This window comes from Pseudonaja textilis, chromosome Z, assembly GCF_049901715.1.
Source record: "Pseudonaja textilis isolate UNSWEBS1 chromosome Z, rPseTex1.2, whole genome shotgun sequence".
NCBI classification, from domain to species: Eukaryota; Metazoa; Chordata; class Lepidosauria; order Squamata; family Elapidae; genus Pseudonaja; species Pseudonaja textilis.
The window spans coordinates 40,695,076-40,714,227 of NC_142008.1; the positions used below are offsets into that span (position 1 = coordinate 40,695,076).

Sequence of the window (19,152 nt, forward strand, 5' to 3'; positions counted from 1 at the left end):
CAAAAACCAATGGAGCTCTAATATAGCCATGATTTTATATAGAAGGCATATTAATACATCTTTAAAATTTTAATCTGGGAAAAAAATATAAAATGTTGCAGCATACAGTGCTAACATACAGAATCATTAGCTCTTATTTACATTTATTATAGCATTCTAGCTAACTCTGGGCAATTTATAAAATATGAAAACCATAGACAAAACAAGAGATCTGACTAAAAGCATTCATTAACCACAGGCCTAAGACCAAACCAAGATTTTAAGAATTTTGGGGAATACCAGCAGAGATGATGCCATTCATAGCTCTTAGATTCTACAAGATGGGAGCAATTAACAGAAGCAACCTAGACTACATCCACTCTGGCTGAATGTAGCAGATGGGCATAAACAATGGGAGAAAGATGTTTCCTCAAGTATCAGATCCTATGTCATGAAGAGTTTCAAAGGTAACAACCAGCATGCTGAATTGTACCCAGCAGCCAACTAGCAGTTAATTTAGCTCATATAGTAGTGATGACACAAGAGCAAGAGAAGTGACCATTATGTTTGCATTGCTGCATTGTGAATCAACTGTAGGTCTGGATGGTCTTTGAAGACTGCCCCCTTATTGTAGTAGTCCAGTTGTGACTACGAAATGTGAGTGACTATCTGCAGGATTCCTGGTCAAGAAAGGGATGCAATTGGTGCACAAGATGTATCTGTATAAAGGCCACCTGACCACAGAGCTGATACTTGCTCTTTAAACAGTAGCTATTAGTTCCAGGAGGACTCCCAAATGTACATTGGTCTCATATGGAGAAATGCAACCTTATCCAAGACCAACAATAGAGATATTTCTGTCAAAGGAGGGAGGTGGAATCACTGTTACTTCAAGATTGAGCCATAATCTGTTCCTCCCCATCTAGATATGAATAACGTCCAGTAATTAGATCAGTACCTTTACAGCTTCCTTTGTTCATCCTAGAGTAAGGCTGGGTATCATCAGCATACTGATTTTGATCCCCAAACCAAATGATGACTTCATCCAGCAGTTTCATATTAAACAGGAGAAGGAAAAATATCAAACTCTGGGGCACCCTAGAAGCAAAGGATCATGGGCACCATCTCTCCACATTTTTCAATATCTAGTGCAGGGGTCTCAAACTCAATTTACCTGGGGACCGCTGGAGGCAGAGTCTGGGTGAGGCTGGGCCGCATAAGGGATTCCACAAAAAACGTTGTTAAAAAAATATCCTCAAATGTCATCAACAGTTAATGATTTCTCCAATACATGAACTGTCCTGAACACATGAATGGAACATTAAATGAAGATCATGAACAGTTCCTCAGAACATGGCTTCTCCAGCTTGCTCCTTGCTGCCAGAGACTTGACAACGCTTCCTCTCACTTATCTGAGCCACATTTGGCTTGAGAGAGGAGGCACTTGAGACCCTCAGTATGGCTTGAAGATGATCATCAGTAAGTCTGGACCTGTACTTGGACTTGTTAAAGTTCAGGGTGGAAAAGAACTTTTCGCACAAATATGTGCTCCCAAAAAGGCACATGGCCCGCTTGAACATTCGGGAAAGCTCAGGGAAGCTGGGGGGCAATTCTCTCAAAAATTGCCCATGCTTGTCTGCTTTTCCATTCACCTCTCTAAATTTGGCCTTAAGGTCAGAGTTGCATTGCAGGTCAATAAGCTCCATTTGAAGCACAGGAGGGGCATCTTGCACATCAAGGGGTGAAGGGGTCTGCAAAAATTTGAAAAGTGGCTCTGTGCGTCTTGAAGTCTGCAAATCTGTGATCAAATTCCTTCTGTAGCTTCAAAATAGCATCAACATACTTCTCATCACTGAACGGTATGACTGCATCCACGAGTGCCTTACATGCTGGGAAATGGCAAAGGTTTGTCTGAGAGAGCTGGGCTTTCCATAACACAAGTTTTGTGGAGAATGCTCTCACGTTGCCATAGGCAGCACTGACAAGCTGCCCCTGGCCTTGTAACTTCTTGTTCAGTACAGTCAGCTCATGTGTGATGTTGACAAGAAAAGCTAAGTCCATGAGCCATTTCTGATCATTCAACTCTGGAACAGCCATCCCATCCTTCTCCATGAAGGCTTTCACTTCTTCTCTCAGTTCAAAAAATCTTTTCAAGACATTTCCCCTGCTGAGCCAACGTACCTCGGTGAAATAGAGCACATCTTCATATTCTGACTCCATTTCCTCTAAAAAAGCACGGAACCTCCTGTGCTTTAAGCCCCTGGATCTGATGTGGTTGATGCATTTCACAGTTGTCACACTTCAGGCATTTGCTGCAAAGGTCCTGCTGATGGATAATGCAGTGCAGAGCAATAGCCTCTTCTACACCCTCCTCCTCAAGTTTTCTCTGAACAAGTGCCACCAGTCCATTTTTCCTCCCCGTCATTGATGGCGCTCCGTCGGTTGTTATTCCAACAAACCTATTCCATGGCAAAACGGCATTCTCAATGGCATCACACAGCTGGCGAAATATCTCATGAGTGGTGGTCTGGCCATGCATTGGAATTACTCTGAGCAACTCCTCTGTCACTTCAAAATTGTGATCAACACCACGGACATAAATTGTGAGCTGAGCAGTGTCAGTTATGTCTGTACTCTCAGCAAGAGCAACTGAATATGCATCAAATCATCTGTCTTTCTCAAACAGTTCATGATAAATGTCACTTGACAGGTCAGAAATGCGCTCTGCCACTGTGTTGGCAGAAAGGCTGATGTTGCTAAACTGACTTGTCTTTTCCAGACAAACTATACTTGCAGCCTGTAATATGCATTTTTTTACAAACTCGCCCTCTGTGAATGGTTTTCCCGCCTTAGCAATCATCTCACTAACCATATAGCTAGCTTCGACTGCTGCAGCATTCTCTTTTGTTGCTTTCTTGAAGAAATCTTGTTGCCTCACTAGACATGTTTTAAGGCTGGCAACCCGGTTGGCTCTCTCATCCCCGATAGTTTGCACATTCCTCAGCATGTTTAGTTGAATAATGATGTTTCAAGTTCTATTCCTTGTGCATTGCAACTTTTTCAGCGCAACTAAGGCATGTCGAGATGCCCCTGTGCTCAACAAAGAAATACCGTGTCTCCCACCTTTGCTGAAATTGTCTGTGCTCGTCACCTATCTTTCTCTTCACTGCAGGCTTTGACAAAGACATGATAAGGGTGTGACAAAATTTAGTTTATTCCACTTGGCGTCGCTCTTGTTCCACGTTTCATAGAAGTGTTTAGCCAGCTAGCGACGCATGGAGAATGTCTTGACGCGTGATGTCATTTCCACTTCTACTTGTCACAACAGCGCGGTGGATGACAAACAGCCCAGTAGCAGTCGCTTTTCTCTGCGTTTGATCGTGGCATTTATTGATGGTAGAAAGTACCGGAATGGCGACCGCAAAAAAAGGCGACTGCTACCGGACTGTTCGTCATCCGCCACACTGTTGTTACAAGCGTAGTGTGCATGAAGTCGGTGTAGCTTAGCCTAGCACCGAATGTCAGCCATGATGAACGGCGGGCGGGACTTCCTTCAGAGGTCCATTCCCCGCGGGCCGCACTAATATTATACTTTCGTATCACGGTGGGGGCCACAGGATATCGTCCTGCGGGCTGCAATTGGCCTGCAAGCAGCAAGAATGAGACCTCTGATCTAGTGGAACACTGCAAACATATACCTCTCATTACCAACTCCTGCAGTTGATCCAGAAAGATATTGTAATTGGCGGTATTGAAAATTACTGAGTGATTAAAAAGCACAAGAATGGATGTGTTGCCCTCATCCTGACTCTGCCCAGATTATTGTGAAGCACAACTAATAAGTTATCTGTCCTACACTGAAACAAGCTCAGATAATGCATTTCTTCCAACAGCCTAACTATAATTCGACCAACTTCTCGACAATCTTCCCACAAAGGGAAGATTGACAACTGGCTCATAGTTATCTAAAGCAGAAAGATGCATAAAAGTATCTTCAATTTCTTCTCTTTCCTCCATCTTTTTCTCTTGCCCCTATTTTACTTCCACCACTTCTTTATTTTTATCTCTAAATATAAAAGCTGAGATTTTTCTAAGCCTATCTGTTGCCTTATGGATGCAAATCATACAGTTTTATTGACAGAATCTGAAATTTGGACATTTTTTTAGAGTTTTATCCATTTTTTTCATATACAACTCAATAGGGGACTCCTTTGTCATCTATAATAGCAGGAGCTCTGTGAGATGAAGTGAATTGGGCTGAGAGTGCAACTGGGCCAAAGTCACCCACCATGTTTTTTATGTCTAACGCAGGACTAGAACTCACAATCTCCTAGAATCCAGGCCAGCTTTAACCACTACATCGAAGTGGCTCTCTAGCTAAGAAACTAGAAATAGCTAGAAACTCAAGGCAAAGAGCAATCTTTATTATATTTTAGATCCATAAAAGTCTGTAGAAATTCTCAGTCATCCTGGTCGTGGTTATCCCAAAGGTGCTTTTTCAGGTGGCAAGTGGACTTTCTTAGTTTTTTTCCCTTTGAGGAGGTTTCACTTCTCATCCAAGAAGCTTCTTCAGCTCTGATAGGATTCCCCACCTTCCATTCGCCACTATCCTATCAGAACTGAAGAAACTTATTGGATGAGAAGCGAAACTTCCTCAAAGAAGAAAACAAGAAAGCCCAGTTCACTCCTGAAAAAGCACTTTTGGGATATTAGATCTACAGTTATACCTTTTTAGCTAGTTTCATTTTTTAATATCAATTTAAAATTCAACAAAATATCAGAACTAAGGATATACTTCTGGCTTGTGGCGCTACGGTGCAGGCAGGAATCCGTGACTGTGTGCGGTCCCTGCCTGTGTTCACTGCCTGAGTGCCCCGAGCCATTTGGCTTCGGGGCTAAGCCACCTTTGTAGAAGGTGGTGAAGACTGGGGGGTTCTGGTGGGGACGAGAGACATCGCATCTCTCTTCCCTAGCCGGCTAAATCTCCCTCTCCGAAGGCAGCTGAGCAGCGGTCTGTAATGGCCGCCACATAGAAGAACTCAGCCGGAAAAAGAAAGTGCTGGAGGAGCTTGCGAAGAAGTGAAAGTGATTTTGCTGACCGGGACAAAGGAACAGTGAAAGTATCCTGGTATTTAACACCTACTAAAGACACATTGTTCCCAGACTGAGTAAGCAGCGAATGGATATTAAAGGGAAAACTTTTTTTCTTTTCACTCTCCTTCCAAACGGAACAACTTTGAGAGAAATCGGAAACCCCGCATTGAAGGTATGCTAACTGCTAAAGACTATGCTAATGCCAAAGGGATATGGATTTCTAAATATTTAAAGAAAAAATTTTTCTTTTGCTGTGAGTGGGAAGGAGAGGAAAAAAATTGAAGTAGAAGTTGAAAATAAGGAGCAGACTGCCTAGAATTTTAAAGAACCATTTGAACATTAATAAGACTTCAAAAGACATATTTTAATTGGAATTTTGTGATTTAATAGCAAACCCCAGAAAAAGAAATGGAAGAAGGGAAAAGCGCTAAAAGAAATAGTCTATCTGGATTGTTTGGTGACTTTGGATCTTTTGGGAATTTTTTTTCTTTGTTTAAAAACACTGGGTGGTTGTTTTGGGAAAATTTTTCCTCTTTATAATGGCATCATCCTTGGATGAATCTAAAACTGAATATCCAAAATATAAAAAGGAAGAACAAGACTGGAAAGATACTTTGGACATTCTTTTTCAATCTCTAGAAATGGCGGTGTGTTCCTATGGAGAATTGATTGCGCAGCAGGATAATTGGGACAAAGAAGAAACTATCTTTGATGAACATGTGATCCTATTTGGAGAGAAGAAGAAAGAGGAAAAGGAAAAAGGGATTTTAAAACCTAAAAAAACAACCAAAAAGATAAAAATGAGATGAAAGGTGGATATAAGGTTAGAAAACAACAGGAAGGGGGAAAGCAGAAGAAGAAAAGGGAGGTGGAGAGACAAAGGGTAAAAGGGTAAGGAAAAGAATAAGCAAGGGAGAAAGGAAGGGGTGAGAAGTCTCAACGATGGGAAGCAAGATTTAAAGAAACAAAATTTATTTAGAGACAATGGGTAAATCTAATTGAAAAAGGGATTCTGTAAGGTACATAAGATTGTGTTATTATAGGCATTTTTAGAATAAAATGTTTAAGATATAAATGAGTATTAATATGTATGATTAAAATGGTTTTGACAGGGGTACTAGCTATATTATATATTTATAAATTTGTTTCTTTGTTATTGTTGTTCTTTTTTTTCTTTTTCTCTCTATATAATATATTGTGTAACTTTAGGATGTGCTAAACAGAATCCCAATACAAGTTATGTGTGATATTAAGTATTATTAGGTTAGGGTTAAGAGTCATACTCCAATTAGTGTATAGGAGAGGTTTTGTTTAAAGAGAAAAGATGAATGGATAGTTGAGAACAGACAAAGAATGATAAGTATTATGACTTGAACTGAGATGAGATAAGTAGAATAAAACTAAGAGAGTTAAAAAAAGGAAGAAGCTATATAGAAAATGGAAAACGGTAATAAGATATGGAATGATATATAAAAGGAACATGATTTTTGAAGTGGGGTCTGTACGATGAGTTTTAACCCGGGATCAAGCACCTTTCAGAAAAGATGTTTTATGTTTTTATGTTTTATGTCTTGTTTGTTTTTGTATTGGAAGAGAATAATGAGAATGTATAAGACAGATGGATATAAAAAATGTATACAATCTAAAGTTAAAGAGATATAATTTGAATAAATAGAAGGAAAGGAAATAATAAAGAGAAGTTCGGGATAAGATATGAAGATGAACAGATAAGGTAAATATATATATTAAATTGTGTTTGTATGGAAATGTGATAACTTGGAATAATTCTGTCTTTAAATAAGATGTTGTATTGGTTTTTTTAGAAAAAGATTTCTTATGTCATTATATTTTATGTTTTGTTTGTTTGTGTATTGTTTTGTAAAATCAATAAAATTTGTTTAAAAAAAATATCAGAACTAAGTATTTTAAAATATTTAGTATTTTTCTTCAGTATAGTATTTCCAACTTTACCTTGCCTTTGCATCTGTAGAGTTTACAATTTCTGATCCCAGTATATCAATTAGCATTTCAGCAGCACCCTCGTTATCATTTATCCTATCAAAGAATTTTAAAAGAAATTAATTTCACAAGTTTGATCAAACACATAATGAAGTATTTTGGAGTCATATAGAAGTTGCTTACACTGCACAATGTAATGGACTGAAAGAATTTCCTTCCATTTTCTGAAAAACTTCCTGATCCAAAAGAAATTCCACACAACAATCATGACCTAAAAGTTTAAATACCAGAGAGTAAGCACATAATACAGTTCATTTTTGTATTATTAAGGAACACATATACATATAATCCACTGTAATATATAACTATCCTGATATTTAAAAAATCTCCTTTTTTATGACCCTGTAATCCCTTAATTTGAGGTAGAGTGAGTGAATGGAGTGTTTGTGGGCCGGATCCCCTTCCTGACACCATAAAGAGTTCACCATAGATTTTTTTTCTTGCTCCCTAAGAGAGAAATATCTGCCACTACCTAGGATTGAATTCTCAACCTTCAGAGTGGGAGGTGAGCATCTTCACCATGAGACCACCATATTGCTCATAACTATTCTGGGGTGTGAGTGTGTGTGCGTGTGGTTGCGTGTGTGTGTATTTCAGATAGTCAACAGCAATAATTACAGGATGAAATCAAGAGTGGGGCTGCACATGTGTAGATTTTTATATTTCTTTAGCTTTTACTTAGAGATATTTAAAAATCTGCCTAAGCTTCATAATTGGTTACGGTTTTATAAATTTACTGAATATATTCCAAAACAATATTTCTTTTCTTACCATTGTAACATGCCCAGTGTAATGATGTATATCCCTGATTGTCAGCAGGTATCATATCCCCAGGTGACGAAGATTTTAAGAGTAATCCTAATATCCCAATATGTCCACAAGCAGCAGATAAATGTACAGGTGTACGTCCTCTGCCATCTCGTAATGTGGATTTTGCACCATGATGAAGCAGTGCTTCTACGCATTCCTCATGTCCAGTAACTGCCTGAGAAAAAATTAATAAAATGTATATTAAGCCTGCATATAGGTTCTTGCAGATATGAAAAAATAAAAAAGCTGTTTTCCCCACCCAGCTTTCATCTATTTTACTACATTTGCTTTACTGATATAAAAAAAATAAGCAATACAGTTTTTATATCAATAAAGGAACAAAGCTACCATAGAAAAGAATGTCTGTAGCCCAGGATTGAACTATGTAGTCCTTGTAGCTCTCTGAGCTTGGCCATTTTCTTGCAGACTTTTCATTATCTAAGTAGGGCAATATTACTGCATTGAACATCTTCTAGGACACTGAAGTTTTTACCTAATTGTGTAATGAAAAACATACACACACACACACACACACACACACACACACACCAAGCTCAGAGAGTACAATGGAGCAAAGTAGATAGCTGTGGGTATAAAAAGTCAGGTGGGATCTTGTGATTAATCTAGCTCAGTGGTGTCAAACTCAAGGCATACAGTGCTGGCCTGGAAATAGCACAGGACCAGTCTGTGCCCCATTTTGGCTGGCAGAGTGCTGCAGGAGGTATCTATCTCCTGGAGAAGCACAATGCTGATGTGGCCCTCAAATAAATCCAGTTTGACATCCCTGATCTAGTTTGTTCCATAGTTATTGTGCTGGACCATGCCTTTAACCAAATAGGATGTTCATGCATATCTTAGCTACAATTTAAACAATTATATTCAGGCTGATTTCCTGGATTACACTAAAGCATCTACGTTAAATTGTAGATGATATACAATGAAATTAAATTGGAAGAATACATCGGTCAGCTTGAACTCGTTTCTCCAACTCTAGAAATACTTTTGCTTTGGGCAAATTATCTGTCTTCAGCACATTACGACGACTTAAGATCTTGAGCCCTGACATTCAAGGCATGGAATTGCTTCCCACCAACTGTCCTAGTAAGGTTTTCTTAAATATTAAGATCGTTGTCTATTTATTGTTTGCTAAGAGTATCATTTTAATAAATGTCCATTCTGTTTTTGATAAACATATTTTCTTTTATTGCTTGAGTTTTTTTCAGTCTAGGATACCACATCGAATTTAATATAAGAAAATAAAGAAGATTTGGCTAATATTCTTAGGATATAAATTATCAACTCCATAAATGGTGAGATTCTGAAATAAAAAATAAAACTTATTTAGCGATTTATTCTGTCTCACAAATGCAAGCAGTGTTAAGAACAAATTTCTGTATGTTTAGGGATGCCTACTATTGAACTCCAATTCTCTGTACTCTATTTTCCCTTCTTATCAGTAGCTCCCTAGAAACTAAGTTGATCATTACTGCACTTTAATCACTGATGGCTGATGGCAAAGAGAATCTGAAAAAAGAGAAAATACATTCTGCCAGACCAATTGTGATGAAAATATGAAGTTGGATACAGATGGAATATTTCTAAAAAATAAGATAATACATTGCAGATACAGTAGAATTTGGGGGGGGAAGCGGCACTTCCATAGTAAAATAAATTAATTTTTTTTAATTATAGGAATGAAAAATATAAGATTTATACATTCACTATGAATAATGTAGATTAATACAATAAACTGAATTTAGACTAAGTTGTAATATGTTTTAGTACAATCAATTGCATTTATAAGTTATGATTTCAATGACACCTGCTTAGTCTGGATCCAACATAATATTTCTGTTACCTTAGTTGGAATTGCAGCAATGCTACCTATTGAAGCAAAGAGCAGGGTGGGGGTAGGAGGACACACCTGTTGTCTCTCTTACCCCTCTGTGTAATGCTGTTCTTCCCCATTTATCTTTGGCATCTACATTTGCTCCTTTGTTAAGCAGGGAATAGACACAATCTGTATGCCCATTAAGAACAGACAACATCAAAGGGGTTCTGAAAGACAAAGATGATATAATGTACAATAACAACAACATTCTACTATCATGGTCATAACCTGATAAGGAAACCTGATCCAAGAGTTGTTAGACCTCCAACAGCAAAGGTCCTGTACTTTTAAATGATAGAAATCACATCTTTTTCAAAAGGACCTTGTGCCTTTTATTACTTGGGTAGGAGATCACTGCAGACAATCATGGTTGTTGACCAGGCAAACTCAAAAAGTAATACTTTCCCTTCATTTTTATATTGTTACATGGACATATCCATGAAATCACTAGGAGGCAAGCTCCCCCCCTTTTCTTTATCTCAAAACGTACTATGAAAAAACACTAGGGTTCCAAGTCCCTATACCTTCTGTTCATTTTATTATTTTAATAATACAATGTTATTCTGGGCTGTGGTTTTCTTTAAAGAGAACCACAAAAATGCCAGACCCTATTTTTATTTGCAATATTCTCCTTTGGATGCACATGTCTGTATATTCCTATAATGTAATGTAAAATATATTCCTAAATATAATAACCATTTTCTGTGATGTTTTATTACAACAACTGGATTTCTTGCCAGATGATCTCAATTTTTGCCTACATTGGGGCTCAGATATCAAATATGTAGATTTATACATGACAGCTGTTGACCTTTAAAATATGGGGGGGGGGGCTAGCAAGTGATTGTTGAATGCACATATGATAAATGGAAATGCTAGGCAAGTTGCCATGTTTTGCAGTTGCTGGGTGCTGTAGAAAAGATTGTTTAGAGGATGTTGCTTTATTGCCAGTTATTCAGATCAAAGATAGACTTCAACTGGCACGTCAATGCAAGCTGACAGAGAAATTGTCTTGTCCTATTTCCTGGGATGTGTCTGATCCTATATCTCCTTAAAAGATAAGCAGGATCCTTATATCATCAGCCCTTAACTTTTTTTTAGCTAATTAAGGTACCCTAGGAAGAGAAATGTATGTGGTTCTTTAAATGAGGCAATTCTGCCTGAAATGAAAGAGGCAGTAGTGTACCATCTTTTCATGACACAACCATTGGCCCCAGTAGTTCTTAACATTTATGCCTAATCTCCAATCTTTCCTTTTTGGGCTAGGCTGTTGAGAACATAACTTCAGAGGATCTGGAAGAAAGAGAGTATTTAGACCCTTTTCAATTGTGATTAAGGCTTGGATAACATACAGAGAAACTAATGATTGCACCTGCTTTACTTTCTGCAGGAGCAAGATAGAAATGCTGCAACTATACAATTTTTCTTTGCCCTTTCAATACGATCAATTTTGTATTCTTCTGGAACTGACTGAAAGATTTAAGAGTGGGAGCATAATTCTGCAATGGATGTTCTACAGTCAGTTACAATTGGTGTTTGCAGGGAAATAAGAGGGTGCACTTTAGATCTCTGATTTGTGGAATATCATAGTTGTGGACTATTTTGCAGCTTTTTGATTAAGGTCAGATGAGATCAACTTTCATCAGAGGGTTAGGTCTCATCAGTATGCTGATAATATTCAGCTGTATACCTTGACCCTGGATCTACTAAGTCATGCTGTTGAGATATTGTCTGTCCCAGTGCCTGAAAACTGTTGGGGTCTGAATGGGGCGGAACAAGTTTAAAGTCATACGTGACAAAACTCTGTACCAATATATTTCCAATTACTTTAGTATCGTGGATCTTTCACCTTTAGTTCTAAATGGGTTTGTGTATACTTTGACAGGTGTGCAATTTTTCCCTTAACTTGTAGCTCCTGCTCAAACAGAAGATATCAGCCCCATGAAGTAAACTAAACCAAGAAATCAATTCCACAGGAATGCTAAAGCTGATTTTATTGACAGTGGCTATGGTTACAAGAATATTGCAGGTCGAATTATGTTGTATAGTAGTCAGAACTTAACACTTAGTGAATTAAACAGGTATCTGTGTGAACTGTTTCCAGATTTTATCTGGCTGTTTACTTCTTGCCGCCTTGGCAATGGGGCTGGTGTAATTCCACCAAGGAATACTTTCTTACTCTGAATAAGGGTACCTATGGCCAGAAAGGCATTATATACAGAGTTATCTCTTCAACCAATTTTGGCTTTTCCTGGATTGGAGTCCCTAGTCACAGCTACTTGTGAATTTCTGTATCAACCATGAAACATTCGTGATGACTTTGAGCCAAACACGCCTCCTCATATAGAAGTTCTCAGGATATAATTTAGGGAGACTCTTACTGAAGCCATCTCAAACTCCCACACAAAAAGGCAATATATAATCAGCATAATAATTATATTTTGTAGTTTACATTATGTTATGTAATAATAGGTAACATTTAACATTTATTTTATGTATTTGATATAACAATTCATATATCAAAAAGGCTACGATATACCTTATAGTTGCATTAGTTATCTGCAACAGACAATCCCACTATGCAACTTGTCTCACTTTAGATACAATTATTTGAAACTTACTGTCCATTTCCATCTTGAATGTCCACAGCATTCTGTGGTTCTGCATTTCCAATTAACAACCGCAAACATTCTGAATGACCATTTGTAGCTGCAAAATACCATCAACAAATAAGTAATCATAACCAATGATTAAGAACAAGTCTATTTTTGAAGAGTTACATCTACTTTTGTAACTTTCAATTTTATAACAAGTTGAATATCTTTATAAGCACACACACCTACAAAACCATAGATGTGATATCACATTGAAACATCAGTTCTTTGTTTTATGAAATATTTATGCAAATATTTTTATATTATGTAATCATTTGAAATGTATAAAACTTAGTATAAAAATTCTTTATTTAATATGTTCTGGTTGCCAGCATACTTGCAGGTGTGATTCAAAATATTAGTTATACCACCCACAAAGTTAAATGGCATAGAAATAAATTATTTGAGCATCTGCCTAGCTCCTATGATTTCAGCCAATAGAAACAGATCAAGTTGGTGTGGACCAGTTCCACTTCGTTAAATAATGCCATCTACTTGGAGCCAGGAAGTATGCCTTCTGTAATGGGTGCTAGTATTCTGTAATTAAGCTCCTTAAGATCCACATGACTCCAACCTTAATGAAGTTCCTAAAGACCTTAAAGGTATGGCTATTCTCTCAGGGCTTGGATGAGGTATGTGTTTATGGAAATTTTTGCTTAATGTATTTTGTACATTATTTTTTTGCCAAGTAGAGATTATCATCTTTTTAATCTATTTTATATTTTGCTTTTATCTTGCATTTGTTATATTGTAAGGTGTCCAGATTCAGTCCAGTGAAATAAAATTAAATACATAAACTAATTTCTTTTAAACATAGAATTATGTGATACTAAACATAAATTAGCAGGATTTCCTACATACAAGAACTGTTTATTCTTATGTATTCCTTGAGAGAAAAGTTTATTAACAAATTTATTCTATTTTGTACTCAAGATAAAGACAAGCAAAATGATACTGATTATTTTAAACATTTTAAAATGTTTAAAATATTTTAAACTGAATTTCTTGTATAGTGTCGTAAATGTAAGATTTTACAAGATTTTAAGTAAGATTTTATGTACATAGGCTTATAACTTTATATATCTATGTATATATGTGTATGTATGTGTGTGTGTATACACACACATGTGCGCGTGCACACACATACCTACATAAACAAAAAGGAAAGAAAAGGAAGAAAATTATACCAAGACACAAACACGTAAATATTTCTACAATGGACCTGTTGGAATGAAAAAGAGAAAGAAGAGACCATAAACATGCTTCCATCAGTAAAATAATCTTCCATTATGATATAAAAATTATGTATTTACCAGCAGCATGTATTGGTGTTCTCTTTATTACATAGTCTTTTACCAAGATAGAGGCTCCCTGATTAATGAGTACATCCACACATTCAACATGTCCCTTAAAAGCTGCAAGATCCAAAGGTGTTCTTCCATTATTGTTCCGGACATCAAGATCTAACAAAGACTGCACTAATACTTCCAAAGCTTGGTGATGTCCATGATAGGCCTAAACAAAAAAATGAACACTTTGCTCATATTTTAGATGTCAACAAAGGCAAGTAATTATTGAACTGTAAATATTAAATCATACAGATATCTGGTAATTAATTATTTAAATAATCCTACATTGAATATTGGATATATTGAGTACTTACAGCTAAATGCAATGGACTAATCGGTGCCCTGTTGTCTGAATCATTCAGCATATCAGACCCTGATGTTTCCATTAACTAAATAAAAATACAGTTGATAATGCAATCAGATGTTTTCAGTTTAACATAAATACCTATTATTCCATATTAATTAATGGATAGGTAATATCAAAGCTACAAATGTCTTTGCTAAAAAAAATCCAAGCATTACATGACAAATAGATGGGCAGGTGGACGAGTGCATGGGTGGATGACTGGATGCATGGTGTTTCCAGGTATCAGAAGACTAATCTTAAATGCTTTGGATTCTGTAAAAAGCTGCTAGTTGTATGTGGGAATACCAACACAGTACCTTTCTGCATCTCTTTATGGCAGCAATGTATTTTCCTATTATACATATGAATTAATGTGAATTCTGAAAAACGTTTTAATGGAATCATAATGTGTTTAATGAAATATTTCTTATTTCTCAATCTGATTTCCACATTTCAGAATATTTATAAGATTTCCACAGCGAAGATTCTTGTACTTACAACATCTAAAGGTGTTTCATTGGCAATCTGTAATGAAATCAATTTTAATATAAGTTTGAAATGTTGAAATGCAGTTTTTCAAACAACTTAGAATTAAGCAAGATAGTCCTTGCTTAATCAATAATTCATTCAGCAACCATCCAAAGTTACAAAGACATTGGATAAATGGTAGTTATGAACTTGAAATTAAGAATAATTCTCAAAGCATTTGCTAGAATGCAAGTAGATCTGTACTACTGGGGTATAACCACAACTGTATTTTTTTTAATGCAAGCAGATTCTAACTTAAAATGTATATGCAAATAGCTACATATACTATATTTGTTTATTACATTTATTGGCTTTAGTGGCTTCCAAAAGTAAAAACAGAGAAATGAAAAGAGGTGTAAACATTACAGTAGCAAAATAATGAAAGAATATAATAAACAATGAAAATAGTATAATAATTAGATTAAAAGATGGACAGGGGAATCGGGGAATGTGGAGAGGAGGTGGTGCTTGCTATTAATCTAGTAGTCAACTCCAGTAGTATCATACTTAATGGATACTGCCTACTAATTTCATCAAAACTTTAATATTATCACTAACTTGAAAGAAAACATTAAAAATGATTGAAATGGCTTCATGCTGTTTAAAGTTCAAATAAAAGTATTACATGATTCCAAGGAAATAGCACAGAATGCTCAAAAGCTTCTAATACAGCATAATGACCTGGAATTAATATGAATAGATATGAAGTTTTTCAATTTTGGTTTAACTTTTCAAAACTCAATTATTCTACTACTATTTTCTGTACTAATTTAATTATCCATTTTTTTCTTTTGAACTTTTAAAAATAATTTATCAAAATTTATTTTTAAAACACAGTTGTTCACCAATCATTTATTTCTAAACATAATTCACATTTATTTTTCCTACCAATTCAAGGCATAAACGATGTCCATAAGCAGCAGCATAATGAACGGCATTGTAACCTTGCTTGTCTCGAATCCCTGGGTTTGCATCATTTCGAAGTAAGTATTTCAGGCACCTAAACAAAATAAATAGAATTTTAATATAATATTCAATGAGAAGGAACAGCCTAACATGAAATAGTCACTTTTGAATCTTCTCCCCTACCCAGATGATGGTATTATGAAATATGGCAAAGACATAAATTGCTGGGGATGAGAATCTAGTCTGACCTAGAATAGTTTTTTTTAAACAAGATTTCTAAGTCTGTGAAGGGATGATATACTAAAGTTTATTTTCTTGTGTGCATTACTATGTTCCTGCATTCCAAAACATCTAATTAATGTTTTTCAAACTTAGCAATTTTAACTTAATGTGGAATTCTGACTGGAATATTCTGGAAATTGAAGTCCATGCATCTTAAAATTTGAAAAACATTGATCTAATCAATCATTATTTTTAGTGACCTTTCATAATTATCAACAATACTGCAAATAATTTGTTCCTGTAAATGTAATATTCTTTGAATTTAAATAATATGCATGTATTTTGTCATCAACCAATGTTCTTTGCACATTCAGCAGTTACACTATGGGAATCAAAAAACAAGTAGTCCACAAGAGCTTTTGATGACGTAGTCAGTCTACATTAAAAAAAATATATTGGAAACTGCTGCAGTAGAAAAGAACAAGCAAATGAACCTTTCATTCCATGCTGTTTTCTGTTACTGGAAAGTTTGTGTAGGATAACTGCATTGGTTAAAAAAAGCCATACTATATTATTAATTTCTGAATACATAACTGTATAATTAATATTTGATCACCAAACTATCCTGAGAATCATGGACGCTACTGATTAGCACAATTTGTGAGGAGAAAGGTTTGAGTTAAGATCTGTGTTTCAATTACAATTTTGTATTTTATATTTTACAGTACAAGCCTTAACAAAAATTAATTAATCAACATGGAATTAATGTGTCACATACTATAATAATAGGAATTGGGATTTTTTCAGTAACATATAACATCCTGCATAATTACACAGATTGAACATGCAGGAGAGTAACAACACTATTATCATAATAGGCTGCTCTCTTTAAAAGTATTTTTCTTTTAAATATAATATGTCAAAAAACCTGTTTGGAAAGAAAGTATTACTGTATTGCAGCATGCAAATATTACACATGATGTTAAATATTTATAGCAAATCATATTTCATTTTAGTCAAAAGAAAGTTCAGAGGTGAATCAGGTTTATATCCAAGTGAGAAGCTATAATAATCAAGTTTTTTATTTAAAAAAGAATGCTATACTTACTTTCCATCCGTGTCTGATGCAGCTGCATAATGTAGTGGTGTACAACCTCTTTCATCAAGGTCGTTTACACTAGCTCCAGAACCCACAAGAGCAAACAGACACTTGTAATTACAGTTGGCAGCAGCATAGTGGAGTGGAGTTCTATAGTATATAAATATACATATATTTTTAAAAGCACAGAAATGTGTATACTCTTATATACTGAAAAAAATATGTAAGATGTACAACTTTCTAATAAACATTCTCTTCCCAATTCTTATTTTCTGAATGTCTCTTACGGAGTATTTTAATCAAATATGTGTTTTACAACAATTAGTCCTACTTAACTTCTGCAATGGAATTTTTATTGAATGCAGTACATGTATATGTATAGTATAATATACAAGAGGGCAAAATTGCAAAAGTTTATAATTTTAGTGAAAAATTTCATCCTGCTTTAGTGGCAGGCAGGAAGTTAAGGATAGAAATTAAAGTGGCTCACTTGTCAGGGCAATCTACTCCTATTTTCCTCCTTATTTTTGTAAAGTAAATTAACTATTGGACAACTATAGTAAGCACAACTATAGGAGTGAGTTACAGAATATTAGCTATTTTGCTGCTAGGTTTCATCAGCATGATTTCAGGATGGTAGGAGACCAGAAATAAACGGTGAGACACATGTAACGGTTGTTCTAGATTAATCATTGAGTAAGCACCTTCTATGACACAAAGTGTCATAATGGATAGATCCTGATAGTTTTTAAGGCACTTGGGGAGTTGCTCAAGGATCTGGTGGGCAGTTCAGTTGAAACTTCTCACTATGAAGCAATCATATCCAATACCATGGCTACCCTTGTGTTTTAGTAAGTCAAACAAAAGGGTAGCCATGGTATTGGACAGGATTACACCACAGTGTCTTTTCCCTTTTTGCAGATTCACTGGAGCGCCTTTGTTCTCTGAGAAATTTAGGGGCACAAAATGGCGCAGATATCCCAATTATGTATTTTTATTGTGTGCCAAAGAGGTAAGGCAGTAAAAATCCTGACCCAGTGCTAACTCAGGGTCTGAATGGAAAGGAACACATTCAGAGTGAACTCACTAAGTGGACCAAACCATTTCAGGTTAGTACTATCTTTTGCTCTGAACAGGGTTCTATTCACCTACTGTGAAGTGGTTGGCCAAGTTGAGAAATTCCTAAATCAGGGTGTCAAACTCAAGGCCTGCAGGCCGGATCCAATCCACGAGTGCTTAGATTTAGCCCACAGGACTAGCCTGGAAACAGCAAAGGACCTGCCCACAGTGCCTCTGCCAGCAAAAATGGGAGCCTGTTTTCAGCCACAACAGACGAAGCCCTCTGCCAGAGAAAACATGTGCACCCCCAGCTCCATTTTCACTAGCAGAAGGCTAGCAAAACAAACTAAAAACAAAAGGAGAAATGTTTCACCTTTTGCATTTGAGCATGCAAGAAGGGAAAGGATAAAGGAAAAGGGGAAAGATAAAGAAAAAGAAGGGAAGAGAGCAAGGAAGGAAGAATAAGGAAAGAGGAGAAGGAAGGAAGAAAGGAGAATGAAGATAAAAGGAAAAAGAAGGAAGGAGATGATGAGAGGGAGGGAAAATCTCAGGGAAGTTCTGCTTTAGCACTTGGCCACCATAGGTGCCCTTGACACGAGCTGGCCATGCCATACCCACCCTGCCAGGCCCACCCCAGCTCTCTGAGATCAAACACAACCCTGATGAAGCCCTCAATGAAATTGAGTTTGACACAGAAGTGGCATTCAGCAGGTTCTGACCAGTTCTGGAGAACCGGTAGTGGAAATTTTGAACAGTTCAGAATACTACCTCTGACTGGCCCCGCCCACATCTATTCTCTGCCTCCCAAGTCCCAGCAGATTGATTGGGTCTTCTTTTGTTGTGCTGTACAGGAGAACAGAGCTGGAAAGCAAGTTAGTAGGGTGGGGAGAGAATGGGGATTTTATAGTATCCTTCTCCTGGAATGGGGTGGGAATGGAGATTTTATGGTATCCTTCCCCTACTATGCCTACCAAGCCAAACCATGCCCACCAAGCCACTCCCCACAGAACTGGTAGTAAAAAAATTTGAATCCTACCACTGGTTTGACACCCCTGTCCTAGATTGACAACCTGTGCTTTGGGTCAGCACAACTGAGAGGCATTGGCAGAATTGTATGTCATATGCTTACTATGGCCAATCCTAGATTCAAAAGCCCTGCTTATAATCACTCATGCTTTAGTCACCTCCTGTTTGGA

The 19,152-nt window shown here is 36.5% G+C and overlaps 1 protein-coding gene across 8 annotated transcripts in view; it reads right to left on the reverse strand.

Annotated features, from left to right (window-relative positions):
- Positions 1-19,152, reverse strand: part of ANKRD28 (ankyrin repeat domain 28) — a 103,671-nt gene that overhangs the window by 11,396 nt on the left and 73,123 nt on the right. For all 8 annotated transcript variants that reach the window (XR_015740322.1, XM_026708239.2, XM_087917667.1 and 5 more), the window contains 10 exons: positions 16,907-17,047; positions 15,559-15,670; positions 14,641-14,667; positions 14,111-14,185; positions 13,761-13,962; positions 12,415-12,502; positions 9,843-9,960; positions 7,864-8,077; positions 7,216-7,303; positions 7,045-7,128 (listed from right to left, as the gene is read on the reverse strand). Coding sequence is in view for 7 of the 8 variants with exons in the window: in XM_026708239.2 (XP_026564024.1) it covers positions 7,045-7,128; positions 7,216-7,303; positions 7,864-8,077; positions 9,843-9,960; positions 12,415-12,502; positions 13,761-13,962; positions 14,111-14,185; positions 14,641-14,667; positions 15,559-15,670; positions 16,907-17,047 (1,149 nt within the window). In the remaining variant the exon portion in view is untranslated. The remainder of the gene's footprint in view (positions 1-7,044; positions 7,129-7,215; positions 7,304-7,863; positions 8,078-9,842; positions 9,961-12,414; positions 12,503-13,760; positions 13,963-14,110; positions 14,186-14,640; positions 14,668-15,558; positions 15,671-16,906; positions 17,048-19,152) is intronic.